A 17500-nucleotide genomic window follows, 5' to 3' on the forward strand; every position below is an offset into this window, starting at 1 on the left:
GTCTATCATTCTACCTGTCTATCTATCCATGTCTTATCTACCCTATATCTGTCTGTCTCCCTGTCTGTCGCCCTGTCTGTCTCCCTGTCTGTCTCCCTGTCTGTCTCCTGCCTGTCTCCCTGTCTGTCTCCCTGTCTGTCTCCCTGTCTGTCTCCCTGTCTGTCTCGTACCTTTCACTCTGAGGATGAAGGAGAACTGATCCCTTTGATCTCCACTGATGGCGGTGATGGTGTAATTCCCCTCGTCTGTTCCGAGAGGCTGTCGCAACATCAGCACACTTTGATACCTGCAGAGAGGTGACATGGATTTATTATACACATTATATACATATATATATATATATATATTAGGGCTGTCAGCGTTAACGCGTTAATCTATGCGATTAATTTGGCCGCGTTAACGCAGTAAAATATTTTAACGCAATTAACGCAACTTTGTTTACTTCCGGTGTGCCTTGAAGTGTTTACACTCCCCTGAGTGTCAAACCACGGCAGTACGGTTTGACACTGTTTCCGTTTTTAAAACAATTATCTCTCCGCGAAAATAAGGAGCAGAAATCAGTTTAACTCGTGGATGAATCAGTCGGGTTTCCTCCTGCTCCTCCTTCCTCCCGTCTCCCCCTCTGATCCACATAGGAACGGAGGGGCGACGTGTCGGGTGACGCGGCGCGGAAAGAACTCGTCACACGAAACCTTCAACGTGATTGGTCAATCCGTTTGTCAACATTTTGCGAAAAAAACAACCAATGAACACTCAGTAAATCACAAAGGACCTCCCACCTCACAGGGGAGGCTCATTAGCAGCCTGTCAGTCAGAGAACCAGAGGACACGGTGCGAGGACAATGAGCCTCATTGAATAGAGCTGAGATTGTTCTGGAATGTGTGATGTATAACACGTGGGGGTGTGTCATATGAAAACGCCTTTAAAAGGTGAATTTACATTTTTTTGTAAAATGGAGACATGAGCCCAGCCTCCAGAGGGTGAACAGGACATATGTGAATGTCAGTCAGTCACCAAGGCCACTGGTTCTGCTGTTCAGTGGTAAAGATGACAGGACCAATGGGGTCTCAATATACTTATTTTTCTTTTACTAATCTGATGTTTCACTGAAGAATCAATTAATCATCCACAATATCAAATACCTCGCTGGCACTTTATAGGTAGGAGCCTCTTTGAAAACACAGCTCTGTGTGAAGTTTGGTCTTTAAAAAGAAGAAAAAAAAACTTTTAATCGCGATTAATGAATTTCAAAATGTGCGATTAATTAGTTAATTTTTTTTAGGCGATTAACAGCCCTAATATATATATAAAATGAGAACAGCTGCTGTGACAAACAACAAGAAAATTTAAAAACTAAACTTAAAGTAAAGCAACATTAAAGCGAATAAAACACTTCATAGTGTGTGAACTAATATCTGTAATATCTTTAATCTCTGTAATCTCTGTGATCTCTGTAATCTCTGTGATCTCTAATCTCTGTGATCTCTGTGATCTCTGTAATCTCTGTGATCTCTAATCTCTGTAATCTCTGTGATCTCTGTGATCTCTGATGTCTGCGTGCTCACCGGCGGCCCGTGAGGTGGCTGGTCTTGGTGAGGACGTAGTAGCTCTGACTCAAGTCCTCTCCGTCTTTCTGCCACGACACTTTGGGGGCCGGCGAGGCGTCCATGAGGACGGTGAACTGCGTCTCCTCCAGGAGGCCCACCGACTCGGTGGCCTGGATCCCACTGGGGTCCAGAGCCACGAAGGAGTCCTCCTCTGGGGAGGGAGGGAGGGAGAGAGAGAGGGAGGAGGGAAGGAGGGAATGAGGACGGGAGATCAGAGAGGTGAATTTAAGTGTGGGGGGGAGGCCACACACACATCTGCTGGAGACATCCCATAAAACACAGGCGCTGATGTTGAAAGCAGAGGGAAGCTTTCCAGTCAGACACACACACACTCACATATACACACACGCTCACACACACCTACACACACACTCACACACGCTCACACACACACGCTCACACACATACTCACACACACACACACACACAGCATCGGAGCCGGTGACACCAGCCGTCTTAACAAACTGGTTAGGAAGGCTGGCTCCATCATCGGCTGCCAGCTGGAGCACCTGGAACAGGTGGTGGAGAGGAGGTCGTTGAAGAAACTGGTGTCCATATTGGACAACCCGGACCACCCTCTCCACCACCTCCTACAGGGACAGAGGAGTACTTTCTCCAGACGTCTCCTCACGCTCCGCTGCCACAAGGACAGATACAGGAGAACATTCCTGCCGACGGCTATGAGGCTCTACAACAGTTCACCTCTTGCCAGATCACCCTAACCCTTCTTATATTTGTGTTTTTATTTTTTATTTTTATTCTTGTGTGTTGCTGCTACTGGCTCGACAAATTTCCCCTTGGGGATTAATAAAGTATATATCTATCTATCTATCTATCACTCACATATACACACACACACATATACATATACACACACACATACTCACATATACACACACATATACACACACACACACACACATATACACACACACATATACACACACACACACATATATATACACACACACACACATATACACACACACACTCACATATACACACACTCACACACACACACACACTCACATATACACACTCACACATACACACACACATATACACACACACACTCACATACACACACACATATACACACACTCACATATACACACACGCTCACACACATATACACACACACACACACACATATACACACACTCACATATACACACACCCACTCACATATACATACACACACACACATATACACACACACACACACGCTCACACACATATACACACACACTCACACACATACACATATACACACACACACACACATACACGCACACTAAAACTCACACACTCTCTCAAACTCACTCACTTCTTTAATTCACCTTATAACTCGTTAAAAATAGTTTTCTGAGGGGGGGGGGAAGTGGGCGTGGCTTACCGAGGACGGCGACCGCCGCGCTGCCCGCTCTGACCTCGCCGCTGAGCTCCTCGGTGACGGAGCACTCGTAGGCGCCGCCGTCGGGAGGAGCGGCCCGCTGGACGCTGAGCGTGTAGACCACGCGGTCGGGGAGCGTCTGCTTCGTGTGGACTGCGTCCGCCGCCTGTGAGCAACAACAACAACAACAACAGCGTGTCAGAGCCTCAACAGAACCAACGCTCTTCACTGAGAGGAGCTTTCCTTCCCCTCGGCGGGGCTGATGGGTAAAACACTCGCTCGGCTCGGGACGTAAATCACAGACGGTTATAAAAAGCTTGTAATTGCAGCCGAGTCCCAAAAACCAGAAGAAGTCCGGCGGTCCCGGTCTGGAAAACGGTTTAGAGGAACCCGCATGCGGAGCGCTGGCCGCCCGTCCAGAACCCACCGGCATAAACAGCACGTGCACATTTAAAAGCATTCAATGTTTCACGTGCAGACAGCTGAAGGTCGAAGGGGTCACATGACTAACGACGGGAGAGAGAGCCAGAGCCGGAGACGCAATACGCGCTCATGGCCACCAGGGGGCCTCGGCTTCGGCTCCAGAACCATCATTCTGCTAATTTAAGACCCGCCGCCACAAGGAAGGAAATGACATGGAGGAGTGCCGAGGTGGGGGGGGGGGAAGCTCATTGTGGGCGGAGCCACAGAGGAGGCAGATCAAAGGGCCTTGCCTGTTCTTTGGGGTGCAGCCACTGCTGGTGGAAGTTGGGTCCGGTGGGGGCCACGCATGAGACGCTGAAGGGCCGCCCGGCTCGCACCTGCTCCACGCTGGCCCTCACCTCCACCGAGAAGGCCTCCACCTCAGAGGCCTCCACCTCCTCCAGGGCTGAGGGGCAGAGCACACCGCTGATTACACACACACACACACACACACACACACACACACACACACACACACACACACACACACACACACACACACACACACACACACACACACACACACACACACACACACACACACACACACACACACACACACACACACACACAGTCACAGTCACAGTCACAGTCTTTTTGCATGTTGTTGTTGTTGTTTTTGCATCTCTTTTGGATTGTTTAGCTTCTTTTAGTCGTTTTACGTCTTCATGGAAGTTTGTCATTTTTTGGTCATTTTGCATCTCGTTGTGCATCCCTTTTTCGTTGATTAGCGTCTCCTTGTGGTTGTTTTAAGTCTCTTTGTGGTTGTTTTGTGTCTCTTTGTGGTCGTTCTGTGTCTCTTTGTGGTTGTTTTGTGTCTCTTTGTGGTCATTCTGTGTTTCTTTGTGGTTGTTGTGTCTCTTTGTGGTTGTTTTGTGTTTTTGTGGTTGTTCTGTCTCTTTGTGGTTGTTTTGTGTCTCCTTTTGCTGCTTCCACGTCTCTGTGGTAGTTGTGAGTCTCTTTGTGACTTCCCAACAACACATTAGTGAGCAGTGACTTCAAACAGGAGCTGTGGCCCCGGGGCCCCCCTAACACGTCGGCCCCTGAGCCCAACAGGACCCTCCAGTAATGCGTCCAGGCCTCCGGCCCTCTCGTCGTAAACAGACTCTGGATTGATTCCAGCTGTGCCGTGTTTGAGTCTCTGATTACGTGGGAGCTTTTAAAGACACAGTAACGCCGCGCTGAGAACCATCAGGACGCGCCGCTCCACTCACACTCGCTCTCCACGGTGTAGACGTCGCTCCTGAGGGTCCGGCCGCTCACGGTGGTCTCACACTGGTACCGCCCGGGGAGGAGGGTCCCAAAGAAGCCCATCTTGTTGTCGTAGTAGGCCAGCATCTCCTCCCCGCTGGGGACGCTCCTCAGGGTGACGTGAGAGTTGGGGTCCGACACCCGGCAGGAGATGGGGACGCCCAGCGTCTCCATGGCAACCAGCAAGTTGTCAGGGGCCTCTGGGACGAAGGGAGCCGTGGGATCTAGGCAAGCAGAGGAAGTCACTTCACTGTGGGATAACAGGTAGGTAGGTATAGGTAGATAGGTGGGTAGGTAGGTAGGTAGGAGGGTAGGTAGATAGGTGGGTAGGTAGGTAGGTAGGAGGGTAGGTGGATAGATATGTGGATAGGTAGGTAGGTGGGTAGGTAGGAGGTAGGTAGATAGGTAGGAGGGTAGGTAGATAGGTGGGTAGGTAGGTAGGCAGTGGATGGTGGTGACAGGTGGGCAGGTGGGTAGGTGAGGCAGGGTAGGTGGATGGGTGATGGTAGGTGAGGTAGGTAGTGGATGTGGATGGGTAGATAGGTAGGTAGGTAGATAGGCGGGTATATAGGTAGAGATAGATGTTAAAATACGTCAGTAAATACCAAACACCTGAATGTTTAAGCTTTACGTGTCTTCAAAGGGGCTTAATAAAGGATATCACTAGATTAAATGGCTAAATAAAACATGTAAATATCCCAAAACACATTTCTTTACTGCAACGACTCAAAGGCGGAGGGGAACCATTGCGACGCTCACTTCCGGTTTTCTCCCGGCGCCATTTAAAACTAAACCGCGTCTCACCGGGGACGAACACGTATATTTCCGCCTCGTGGTCCTCCTCCGGCTCGCCCTCCTCCGTGGACTCGTAGGTGCACATGTAGTATGCGGTGTTGTCCACGGTGGCGTTGTAGATGAACAGCGTGGCCGTGTAGTAGCCCGGCAGCACGAAGGTGTTGCTAGGCAACGGCTCCGCCCACACCACGTTCCTCTTGCCCGTGCAGCTGATGTTGAACACGGAGTGGGGCTGCAGCACGAACTCTTCTTCGTTGGACACGATGGTCGGCGGCGACAGACCGGAAGTGACTGAGAGAGAGGTGCACATTGGGAGGAGTCAGAAAACAGCTTTATAGATACATATATAGACATGTATATTAATTAGGGCTGGGCCACGATTACAATTTTTAATCGCGATTAATCGCATGATTTCCCTGATTCATCACGATTAATCGCATTTGTATACGCAAAATCCAATAATTAATTCAAAAGTAGTGTATAGCGCACTTCTATTTTAAATGTTGCTGAGATTAAACATCTCTCTTGTTCTGCCTGTTTTGTGATATTCGTGCCTAAAAGGTGCCTAATATTTCTAGACTGAAATAATATCGGCATTATAATTATTATAACTATGAGGATTTTTTTAGTTGCCTATTTTGTGGAGCCCCCTCAGGACTTGGTGCCCTCCGCACAGCGCATAGTGCGCTATGGGAGCGGCGGCGCTGGGAGGAGTTTACAGCACAAACAACAATGAACTAGTGGAGGCGGCGAGGTGCTCCGTGTTGCCAGGTTGGAGATGGTGAAGTATCGTACCAAAGGCTCAACATGGTTGTATTTGGAGGATAATTATCGTATCTGGCAACCCTGAGATCGGTCGACCAATGACTGCTCTCTATTCTGGCAGCTCACGCAAGAAGGTGGAACGTAAGGGTGATACCATTTCCAAAACTTGTAAGGGGTAAATACTAGTTTATGAAAACCCAGAGAAACACAAATATCCGACGAAGCAAAATCCCGACGTTTTTGGAATCCCTGCCGGACGCATTTGTTAGGTCTCAGAAGCAGGACGTGTCCGGGGAAAGAGGACGTCTGGTCCCCCGATGTCCAGTCGTCCCCAGAGAGCAACAGCACGTTGTGAAGCTGTCGCTTTGCAGTCCTCTCCTCTTCATACAGCTCGTGTATTCTCCGTGTGACGTGTGTTTTGAGGGCGTCTCATACCTGCCGTCATTTGTTGAGATTCTCCATGTTTGTTAAACCGAGAATGACTTTATTTTCCGGTTCCGCAGCAATCAGTAGCAGACTTTTACAAAATAAAAGCCTGTGAGCAACACACTTTTACAATAATAAAATAAATAATAAAACCTGCGTTAACGCGCGATAAAATAATTGTCGGCGTTAATTAATTGATGCGTTAACGCAAGATTAACGCGTTAACGTGCCCAGCCCTAATATTAATACATGTATACATGTATCAATATATACACACACATACATCAAGATACACATATATATATATATGTGTATCTTTATGTATATGTATTATACTCATAGACACGTATCAATGTACGTATATACACACACACATATGTGTAAAAACAGATAAACACATATACATATATATGTGTGTGTATATGTTTGTATATATACGTCTATATGTTTCTATTTGTGTATATATATAAATGTTTCTATTTGTATGTGTATATACATGGATATGTTTCTATTTGTATATATATATATATAGATACATGTATGTTTCTATTTTTGTGTATATATGTGTTTCTTTTTGTACATATATATTCATATGTATATGTTTATATTTGTGTGTATATATATATACATATGTTTATATTTGTATGTGTGTATATTCATGAATATGTTTCTACTTATGTGTGTGTGTGTATATATGTATACATGTATATATATATGTGTTTCTATTTGTAAATATTGTGTGTATATATGTGTGTGTCTAAATATTTATGTTGATATTGATGTTGTCATGTTGTGTAACTTACGTGAAGCCAGCAGCAGGAATCCCCCAAAGACGACGCACGTCTTGGCCTCCTCCATGATGACGTCACCTCTAAAGACAGAAAGGCTTGTTTACAACACGTTGACGTCATGCCTCGCGTCATAAACGAGTACACAACATGTCATCAATACATTAATGTCTCCTTGACTTCCTGGCGTCTAGTTAATAATGAACCCATAAAGATTGATAGAGGATAGAGGGAGAGATCTATTCTTCTTCTTCTTCTTCTTCTTCTTCTTCTTCTTCTTCTTCTTCTTCTTCTTCTTCTTCTTCTTCTTCTTCTTCTTCTTCTCCTGGTGCAGAGAAGGGGCCGCGTGCAGAGCTCGGGACCCTGCGAACATGAGCTCGGCCACTAGAGGGCGACACAGTCCGCGTGCTGAGGGCGGCGGCCCGCTTCCACTCCGAGCCGCTCCACTTGGGCCCGCGGAGTGGAGGAGCGAGAGAGAGAGAGAGAGAGAGACTTGTTCGGCCCAAACGACTCTCTCTCTCTCTCTCTCTCTTTTTAAATAAAACGTCTAAAGGAACTTCAATCAAGACTTTCAACTCATCCAGATGCTGCCAGGTCCGGGTCGGTCCCGGAGCTCACAGACCCCCTCTGTCTGCCTGTCTGTCTGTCTGTCTGCCTGTCTGTCTGCCTGTCTGTCTGCCTGTCTGCCTGCCTGTCTGCCTGTCTGTCTGTCTGTCTGTCTGTCTGCCTGCCTGTCTGTCTGTCTGTCTGTCTGTCTGCCTGTCTGCCTGTCTGTCTGTCTGCCTGTCTGCCTGTCTGTCTGCCTGTCTGCCTGTCTGCCTGTCTGTCTGCCTGTCTGCCTGTCTGTCTGTCTGTCTGCCTGTCTGCCTGTCTGTCTGTCTGCCTGTCTGTCTGTCTGAGAGGCGCTCAGTCAAAGAAACGTTGTTTATCAAATAAAAGTAAAAGTCCATTTGACCCGTTCATCTTTTTTATTTCTATGGATTTCCATAAACCATGAAGACACTTCGTGGCCCTTCACTTGCAAAGCTTCCTGCATGTTGGATGTTTTCCCAGAATCATCCAACCGGAAGTTTCTTTGACTCTCTAAAACTTAAAGCTCAATATTGATATGTATTTATTTCTCCCCCCCCCCCCCTCCTCCACAGAATGAGTCCGACAGTAAACGGGCTGCATGCATTAGGCAACAGCTGATAAGGCTCATCTCCGCTGCCCCCCCTCACACACACACACAGACTGCCCCCCCCCCCCACACACACAGACACACACACTGCCCCCACACACAGACACACACACACTGCCCCCCCCCCTATCAATCCCGCGTCAAAAAAAAGAGGGAATTCTCTGCAAAAAGTAAAGTTTTGAATATCTTATTTTTCTTTAAACATCGCGGCTCCATCAGTATTCCTCTGGTGAGCCAGCAGTAGGTGGTTAATGAAGAATGCGTCCTCCTCCTCCTCCTCCTCCTCCTCTTCCTCTTGAATCCTCTCCGCTGCAGTCGGGCTCATTTCCATCCGCGGTTCTTTTATTTTGTTTTGGGTGGTTTTGTTTATTCCTCCATCATTTTTTCTGTTTAATTCCTCACATTCCAGGAGAGAGAACAACAGACTCCTCCAGTGTGTTCCTGGTGGTGCGTTCAGGGCCCCGAGGTGACACCTCCAGCTGTGCAAGGGGCCGAAACCCGAAGCGCGGCTCCTCCGCCCGCAGCGCGGCGTCCCGCTGCGCGGCCATGTGGGCCGGACACTAGCATAATATAAACTATAAAACATCTAATAATATAAACTATAACACATCTAAAACATCTTAAACTTCATGTAAAGTTTCACCTCAGCGGATGAAATTTTCATAAACTTTCTGCAGAACTTCAGCTCATAATTGGATAAACTAATTAAGTCTGCAATTAAACTCTATTTGCCTTTTTTCTTTTTAATTATTAATCTTTTTATTCCTCGAGCGTTATTCCGTTAGAGAGAAAAAAAGTATTTAAAAAACAATTAAATCGTTTTTTATAAGAGACTGATTAAAAAAAAGAAATCCTTTTAATCATCTTTCGGATCCGGAAACCTCTCGATTACCTCTTAATCCTCTTTGTGCTGCGGCTCTCGGGTTATATCCAAACAGAACTGAGGCTGCAAAGGGCGCAGCGGGGTTCTTCTCCTCCTTTTTCTTCCCCTTCTCTTTCTCCTCTTCTCCTCCTTGTAATCCTCACGGATCCCGCACAGAGAGCATATGTGGACCTCCGTCCGCGTCCGCGTCCGTCCTCACTCTGGACCTGTAACCGACTCAATGTTACAGTCCTCCCTCCTCCCTCCTCCCCTCCTCCCTCCTTTCCTTCCCTCCTCTCCTCCCTCCTCCCTTCGAGAGAAAAAAACCCAGAGTAATCATCTGGCTCAAAGTAAATAACTCTCAGGAAACGACACCCCTCTTTCTGCTCCCTTTGGACCCCTTTTCAAAATAAGAGTCTTTTTTTTCTGGTTCTCGGTGGAGAACTCAGAGAAAAGAGATGAAGAGCTTTTAATGTTTAGAGGAGTAAAGTTTAGACTTCTGTCATCACAATAAGTTCTGGGCTGAAACTGTTTCTATAAAAACTGTCGATAAATCACTTTCAACAGGATTACTATGCAGATGTGAATTTATTGTGACACATCTGGGATGCATCTCAGCTCATTAAGTGGGAACATGGAGCTCTGTCTATATATATATATATAAATAACATATATATAAATAATATATATATATATTATTTATATATATATATATAAATAATATATATATATAAATAATATATATATATATAATTTCTATATAATATATAAATATATATATAATGTATATATAATATATAATGTATATATTACATACATATTTTATCAATATATATATATATTATTTATATATTATATATAATATATATATATTATTTATATTATATATATGTATCATATAGAGGGCGCTCTAACACCATAACATCCCGAGCCAGACTATCTCACACGCACGCACACACACACACACACACACACACACACGCACATACACACACACACACGCAGTATCGTTGTTGTGGTGAACTGCGCTGAGAGAAGAATCAGAATCAGAATCAGTTTTATTGGCCAAGTAAGTTTGCACAAACAAGGAATTTGACTGGGTAATGTGTCTCTCAGTGCTTACACAAAATATACATGACAACACAATACAGAACAAACAAAACAAACAGAACAAACAAAACAAACAGTGCAAAGAAATGCCACATCCGGGTATTTCTTCTCTTTCCTCTAAAGTGACGCACACACAGGTTTAACCGTCAGCTGTTACCGAGCCCTGCACCGCGGCCATTGTTGTTGTTGTTGTTGTTGTTATTGTTGTTATCTCCTTTATTTAATGACGCGCAGCCCAGAGCTCACCGGCGGGCAGCAGGAGGAGAAAAGGCCGCCATGAATCACGTCTCTGTGAGCATGAAGAGGAGCATCAGACCAGCGAGAGGACCTCCTCCTGCTCCTCCTCTTCCTCCTCCTCCACCTGCTCCTCCTCCTGCTCCTCCTCTTCCTCCTCCTCCACCTGCTCCTCCTCTTCCTCCTCCTCCACCTCCTCCTCCTGCTCCTCCTCCTCTTCTTCTTCCTCCTCCTGCTCCTCCTCCTTCACCTCCTCCTCCTGCTCCTCCTCCTCCACCTCCTCCTCCTGCTCCTCCTCCTCCTGCTCCTCTTCCTCCTCCTCCTTCTCCACCTCCTCCTCCTCCTCCACCTCCTCCTCCTGCTCCTCCTCCTCCTCCTGCACCTCCTCCTCCACCTCCTGCTCCTCCTCCTGCTCCTCTTCCTCCTCCTCCTTCTCCACCTCCTCCTCCTCCTCCACCTCCTCCTCTTCCACCTCCTCTTCCTCCTCCTTCTCTTCCTCCTCCTCCTCCACCTCCTCCTCCTCCTCTTCCACCTCCTCTTCCTCCTCCTCCTCTTCCACCTCCTCTTCCACCTACTCTTCCTCCTCCTCCTCTTCCTCCTCCTCCACCTCCTCCTCCTGCTCCTCTTCCTCCTCCTCCTTCTCCACCTCCTCCTCCTCCACCTCCTCCTCCTGCACCTCCTCCTCCACCTCCTGCTCCTCTTCCTCCTCCTCCTTCTCCACCTCCTCCTCCTCCTCCACCTCCTCCTCTTCCACCTTCTCTTCCTCCTCCTCCTCCACCTCCTCCTCCTCCTCTTCCACCTCCTCTTCCTCCTCCTCCTCTTCCACCTCCTCTTCCACCTACTCTTCCTCCTCCTCCTCTTCCACCTCCTCTTCCTCCTCCTTCTCTTCCTCCTCCTCCTCCTGCACCTCCTGCTCTTCCTGCTCCTCCTCCTTCTCCACCTCCTCCTCCTCCTCCACCTCCTCCTCTTCCACCTCCTCTTCCTCCTCCTTCTCTTCCTCCTCCTCCTCCACCTCCTCCTCCTCCTCTTCCACCTCCTCTTCCTCCTCCTCCTCTTCCACCTCCTCTTCCACCTACTCTTCCTCCTCCTCCTCTTCCTCCTCCTCCACCTCCTCCTCCTGCTCCTCCTCCTCCTGCTCCTCTTCCTCCTCCTCCTTCTCCACCTCCTCCTCCTCCACCTCCTCCTCCTGCACCTCCTCCTCCACCTCCTGCTCCTCCTCCTGCTCCTCTTCCTCCTCCTCCTTCTCCACCTCCTCCTCCTCCTCCACCTCCTCCTCTTCCACCTTCTCTTCCTCCTCCTCCTCCACCTCCTCCTCCTCCTCTTCCACCTCCTCTTCCTCCTCCTCCTCTTCCACCTCCTCTTCCACCTACTCTTCCTCCTCCTCCTCTTCCACCTCCTCTTCCTCCTCCTTCTCTTCCTCCTCCTCCTCCTGCTCCTCCTCCTCTTCCACCTCCTCCTCCTCCTCTTGCTCATCCTCCTCTTCCTCCTCCTCCTCCTCCTCCTGCTCCTCCTCCTCTTCCTCCTCCTTCTCTTCCTCCTCCTCCTCCACCTCCTCCTCCTCCTCTTCCACCTCCTCCACCTCCTCCTCCACCTCCTCCTCTTCCACCTCCTCCTCCTCTTCCTCCTCCTTCTCTTCCTCCTCCTCCTCCTCTTCCACCTCCTCCACCTCCTCCTCCTCCTCCTCCTCCTCTATATGTGTGTGAGTGTCTGTCTGTCTCTGTGTGTGGTTCTATGTGTGTGTGTGTGTGTGTGTGTGTGTGTGTGTGTGTGTGTGTGTGTGTGTGTGTGTGTGTGTGTGTTTCCATTGAGCTGAATCATGAACTTGTTCGTCGAAGAGATAAAAGTTTTATAAACATTTAAAGGAAATAAATATATAAAACAACAAGTTTCATAAAATGTGTTTAAATTTATTTAAAGGACAAAATAGTTGATTGTTTGTTTCCGTATAGATTCACACACCCACACACACACACACACACACACACACACACACACACACACACACACAGAGACACACACACACACACACACACACACAAACACACACACACACACAGATAAAACACGCACATCTCTCTCCTCTACCTCTCCTCTCCCTCTCCTCTCTCTCCTCCCTCTCTCCTCTCCCTCTCTCTCTCTCCTCTCCTCTACCTCTCCTCTCCCTCTCCTCTCTCTCCTCCCTCTCTCTCTCCTCCTCTCCCTCTCCTCTCTCTCTCCTCTCCTCCTCTCTCTCTCTCTCTCTCTCTCTCTCTCCTCCTCTCTCTCTCTCTCCTCCTCTCTCTCCTCTCTCTCTCCTCTACTCCTCTCTCTCCTCTCTCCTCTCCTCCTCTCTCTCCTCTCCTCCTCTCCTCTCTCCTCTCTCCTCTCCTCTCTCTCCTCTCTCCTCTCCTCTCCTCTCTCTCCTCTCTCTCTCTCCTCTCTCCTCTCTCTCCTCTCCTCTCTCTCATCTCTCTCCTCTCCTCTCTCCTCCTCTCCCCACCTCCTCCTCCCTCTCCCCACCTCCTCTCTCTCCTCTCCTCCCTCTCTCTCTCCTCCTCTCTCTCTCCTCCTCTCTCTCTCCTCTCTCTCCTCTCTCTCCTCCTCTCTCTCTCTCCCTCTCTCTCTCCTCCCTCTCCTCTCCTCCTCTCCTCCCTCTCTCTCTCTCTCTCTCTCTCTCTCTCTCTCTCTCTCTCTCTCCTCTCCTCTCCCTCTCCTCTCCTCCCTCTCTCTCTCTCCCTCTCTTCTCTCTCCTCCCTCTCTCTCTCCCTCTCCTCTCTCTCCTCCCTCTCTCTCTCCTCTCCTCCATCTCTCTGCATGAGACAGCAGCTGCAACCTGATGAAAAGCCTCTTATTAATTGTCTTTTGTCATTATAATGACACATATAGTCAATGGCATGACGTCACTGTTAGAGAGAGAGAGGGAGAGGAGGGAGAGAGATGGAGAGAGAGGAGAGGGGGAGACAGAGATGGAGAGAGAGAGAAATTCATCTGAAATTCCACATGTTACATTTTCACTCTCCTTTGTTGTTGTGTGTGTGTGTGTGTGTGTGTGTGCGTGTGTGTGTGTGCGTGTGTGTGTGTGTGTGCGTGTGGATCCATGAGGTCCTGTCTGGCCTGGAGGTCGAGTTCTCTCACACCTGCAGAGGGACCTCTAACTCGATTAATAGACCTTCACTATATATTCATTAAGCCCCCCCCCCCCCCTCATAGCAATAACAATAACAAGTGACGTCACGGCGGCCCTCCTCCCTGAATGAGCCTCACCTGCTCCTCTCATTAGGAATGTATCCTCCGGCCGGCCGAGACAGCCCGGTTCAATTAGGCGGCCGCTAATTTACCAGCGGCCCCTCCCACGTAATCCCCCCCTGCCCCCCCTCCTTTTAATTCACCCTCTAAAGCCCGGCTAATGAAACAGTGACTAAATCGTCGCAGGGTCCCTGTCGCGGCTCCTCAAAGCCTCGGGGCCACGAGCCGTCGGGGGTCTTCGGGCTAAATGCGGGACAATCTAACCTGTCAAAGCCCTTTGCCCACTCCTCTATACCCCCCCCCCCTCCCCCCGAGGAGGAGGAGGGGGGGGGGTTCTCCCGGCGGCATAATCAACCGACGTGGGACCCAAAAAACGCAATTAAAGTCGCTTTGGACGCGCAAACCTTTAGAGAAGTGCACATTGATGGGAGTGCCGGAGCCCCCGGGGGGCTCCCCGGGACCCTTTAGCGGGGCCGGCTAAGGAGACAGAGCCGCTATAGAGCCGGGTCCATAATGTGTCCAAATGAGGACAAAAACCATAATGACAGCTTAATAAAAATCATTATAATGATAATTGTCCTTTGATGGAAAGGGGCTGGCACGGAACGGCCTCGTGCGTAAAGCTGCTCAGCCTTTACGCACGAGGGGCCAAAACCAAGTAGGAACAATATTCATATGAGATCCAGGAACATAAAGATGCAGCTGTCACGTGTTAAAGATGTTGTGTTGGAATTAATATTTAAAAGGGTTTCACATGTTTATGTATTTGTTTCTTCCAGTACATCAGTACATGCATCAGAGCTCCCCGGTGATACACGTGTCATGATTAATTAATAATAATCATAATTATAATGATAATTGTCCTTTGATGGAAATGGGTTGGCACATAACGGCCTCGTGCGTAAAGCTGCAGCCTTTACGGAGGCCAAAACAAAGTAGGAACAATATTAATATATAATGAAATCCAAGATTATAAAGATGCAGCTGTCACGTTTTAAAGATGTTGTGTTTGAAATAATATTGAAAGTTTGTTCACACACACACACACACACATATATTCTTCCAACTATATTTTTTAATATATATGTTTTAATATTTATTTAGATACATTTTATTTGATTAATTATTATTATTTACATATATTTATTTATTATTATTATTATATATTTATATATATATATATATTCTTCCTGTATCTCTACAACTGCATGGATCATGACCTCCCTGCTGAAAAACTACTCATGATAAATTAATAATAATCATAATTATAATGCATCATAGTATTTGGAGAGTATTTATATATAATGTTGAGCACTTTTAAGTTTCTTTAAGTTCCACATTTAATTATGATTATTATTATTATAATATTTGTATTTTCGTCATTGGTCAAATTAATACAGCGACAACTTCTTAGGTCAACTCGTCATGTTTATTACAATAAATACACATTTTACATAGTTTACAAAGTCTTCACGAGGCGAACCCTCACGGGGGTGTAGAGCTACACCGGGTCTGGAGGGACCCGGAAAGGGGTCATGTTACGGCACACACAGGGTCACCGCCCCGATATTTCACCACAAAGTTATTCACATTTTATTCCTGGTTAACATTTTTAAAAACGGGATAAACATGAAACGGATATTTGCAACACTTCAGATTTCATGCAGGAAGTTTCTTCTTCTTCTTCTGTTGGGGGCCCGGAGGTCCGGATGAAAGTGCCAGCGGGGGTCTGGTCCCCCTCAGATGGGGGACACCTCCTTCTCCTCCGACGCGGAGGCCGGAGACAGAGACTCCTCGTCCTCCGACCTCGAGTAGTCCGTGAGGCCGCTCGTGCACTTGCAGCCGCTGCTGTGCGCGCTCCTCTGGGTGGCCTTGCCCTCCTTCTTGTGCTTCACGCGGCGGTTCTGGAACCAGATCTTCACCTGCTTCTCCGACAGGCTCAAGTACGTGGCGATCTCGATCCTCCGGAGTCTGGAGAGGTACATGTTCGTGGAGAACTCGCGCTCAAGTTCCAGGAGCTGCGTGCTCGTGAACGCCGTGCGCATCCTCTTGCCGTTCTGTATGTGGCTGCTGTCGGTGGCGCCTGTCGGGAGGAACAAGACAACATGTTAAGTCGCAAGTTTACAACAGAAAAAGCTCTCAACTCAAATCAGATGCAGAATTGGCGCAAACACCGCGCGTAAAATCTCGTGCGTAAAAGCCGAGCGCTCCGTCTCCAGCCCCGTAAAAAGCGCCGCTTATCAAACAGGTGGCTCACCGATGGAGAGGCAGTGGTATCTCCTCGGGTCCGTGACGCTGAACGTGGGCGCGCAGACAGACGTGTGGCCCGGGTGCGCGAGCGCAGGTGGCTGGTGATGCGCTATCCGGTGGCAGTACTGCGCCTCCACGCCCGGAAACTGGCTCTTCAGCACCGGAATGCCGCCACGGGACGCGTGCAGGTGCGACGTGACGCACAGCGGGCAGACGCAGAAGGTGCCCGTCTTCCGGGACGGACACACCGGCATGCTGAGGGGGATGAAGAAGTCCTGGCCCGGGTGCTCCGCGGGTCTGGGTCCGGGTCCCGGTCCCGGTCGGACCGAGTCCTTGATGATTAAAGAATCGACGTAGAAAGACCTCGACATGCTGATCGGTGTCTCTCCAAGCTCAAGATGATGGCCGACTCTCATGTGAACCCCCTCGGGATCTCCAAAGGTGCTTATGTTTGATGGTCCAACAAAAGGGACCCCGAAGAGGGGCCGGCCCTGCAGCGTCACCCAAGTGCGCACCCGCCGCTCCGGAGGGTTGACGCTGTCAGCGACCCGCACCACGTGACGTCCCCCGGGCCTCCAATCACACACTGCGGGCTTTTTCTTTTCTTTTTCTCTCTTGTGCGCCAGAATAATATAAAGAGACATTAAATAAATACATATATTTGTGTTTTTGTGACTTTGTGGAAGTTGTGCACTGCATGATTTTATTCCGTGGACACAAATAAAAATGAAGCTTAAAAATCACATTTCTCCACATTTGTTTTCTTACTGTTTGTTTGATACTTTTGATTTATACCATTTTTAGAAATAAAATACAATATTTTATATCTGTAAATATTTCCATCACGTCAAAGAATATAGAACACCAGTCAATATGATGCTCTGGTGGTAGCAGGTGCAGTGAGAGTGTATCCTAACTCTTCACATTCACAATATTAATATTTAAATTAAATTTATAGATCAATAAAATAAAAACATTCTCCACGTGACTTAATTGTAATAAGCTGAAAGCTAAATGATTCTACACAGACTTCCTTTTTATTAAAAAAAAGATAACGTCCCGCCAGTCCTCTGATCCCATTGGTCCAGATCTCGCGGCAATTAAAGAATGATGCATTCTGGGCCGGCGGCTCGTTCGACGGCGATTATGAT

General features: G+C 48.0%; 3 protein-coding genes across 3 annotated transcripts in view; 1 reads left to right on the forward strand and 2 right to left on the reverse strand.

The window, feature by feature from the left end:
• pdgfra (platelet-derived growth factor receptor, alpha polypeptide) overlaps positions 1-9727 on the reverse strand; it is a 24486-nt gene extending 14759 nt beyond the window's left edge. The window contains exons 1-8 of the mRNA XM_056414744.1: positions 9561-9727; positions 7504-7571; positions 5519-5800; positions 4678-4938; positions 3715-3869; positions 3005-3167; positions 1567-1759; positions 171-286 (exon numbers count right to left, since the gene is read on the reverse strand). Of these exons, the coding sequence (XP_056270719.1) occupies positions 171-286; positions 1567-1759; positions 3005-3167; positions 3715-3869; positions 4678-4938; positions 5519-5800; positions 7504-7558 (1225 nt within the window). The 5' untranslated portion in view covers positions 7559-7571; positions 9561-9727. The remainder of the gene's footprint in view (positions 1-170; positions 287-1566; positions 1760-3004; positions 3168-3714; positions 3870-4677; positions 4939-5518; positions 5801-7503; positions 7572-9560) is intronic.
• A 1246-nt stretch (positions 9728-10973) lies between these two features.
• On the forward strand, positions 10974-12560 carry LOC130194107 (basic proline-rich protein-like; the record flags this gene model as incomplete). The annotated part of the gene is made up of 1 exon (XM_056415000.1): positions 10974-12560. A coding segment is annotated over one exon (1587 nt), but the record flags the coding sequence as incomplete, so codon positions are not given.
• Positions 12561-15512: 2952 nt separating this feature from the next.
• gsx2 (GS homeobox 2) lies at positions 15513-16928 on the reverse strand. Its single transcript, XM_056415001.1, has 2 exons — positions 16357-16928; positions 15513-16182 (listed from the first exon to the last, which is right to left on the reverse strand). The coding sequence occupies exons 1-2, from the start codon at positions 16763-16765 to the stop codon at positions 15839-15841; spliced, it is 753 nt and encodes a 250-aa protein (XP_056270976.1). The 5' UTR covers positions 16766-16928; the 3' UTR covers positions 15513-15838.
• Positions 16929-17500: the final 572 nt, after the last annotated feature.

This window comes from Pseudoliparis swirei, chromosome 5 (assembly GCF_029220125.1).
Source record: "Pseudoliparis swirei isolate HS2019 ecotype Mariana Trench chromosome 5, NWPU_hadal_v1, whole genome shotgun sequence".
Lineage (NCBI taxonomy): Eukaryota > Metazoa > Chordata > Actinopteri > Perciformes > Liparidae > Pseudoliparis > Pseudoliparis swirei.

Bases quoted from the DNA above. Each gene is read 5' to 3' on its own strand.
- gsx2 (XM_056415001.1), bottom strand. From the start codon at position 16,765: ATGAGAGTCGGCCATCATCTTGAGCTTGGAGAGACACCGATCAGCATG. The intron at 16,183-16,356 runs GTGAGCCACCTG...TCCTCCCGACAG, and splicing joins ATACCACTGCCTCTCCATCG to GCGCCACCGACAGCAGCCAC.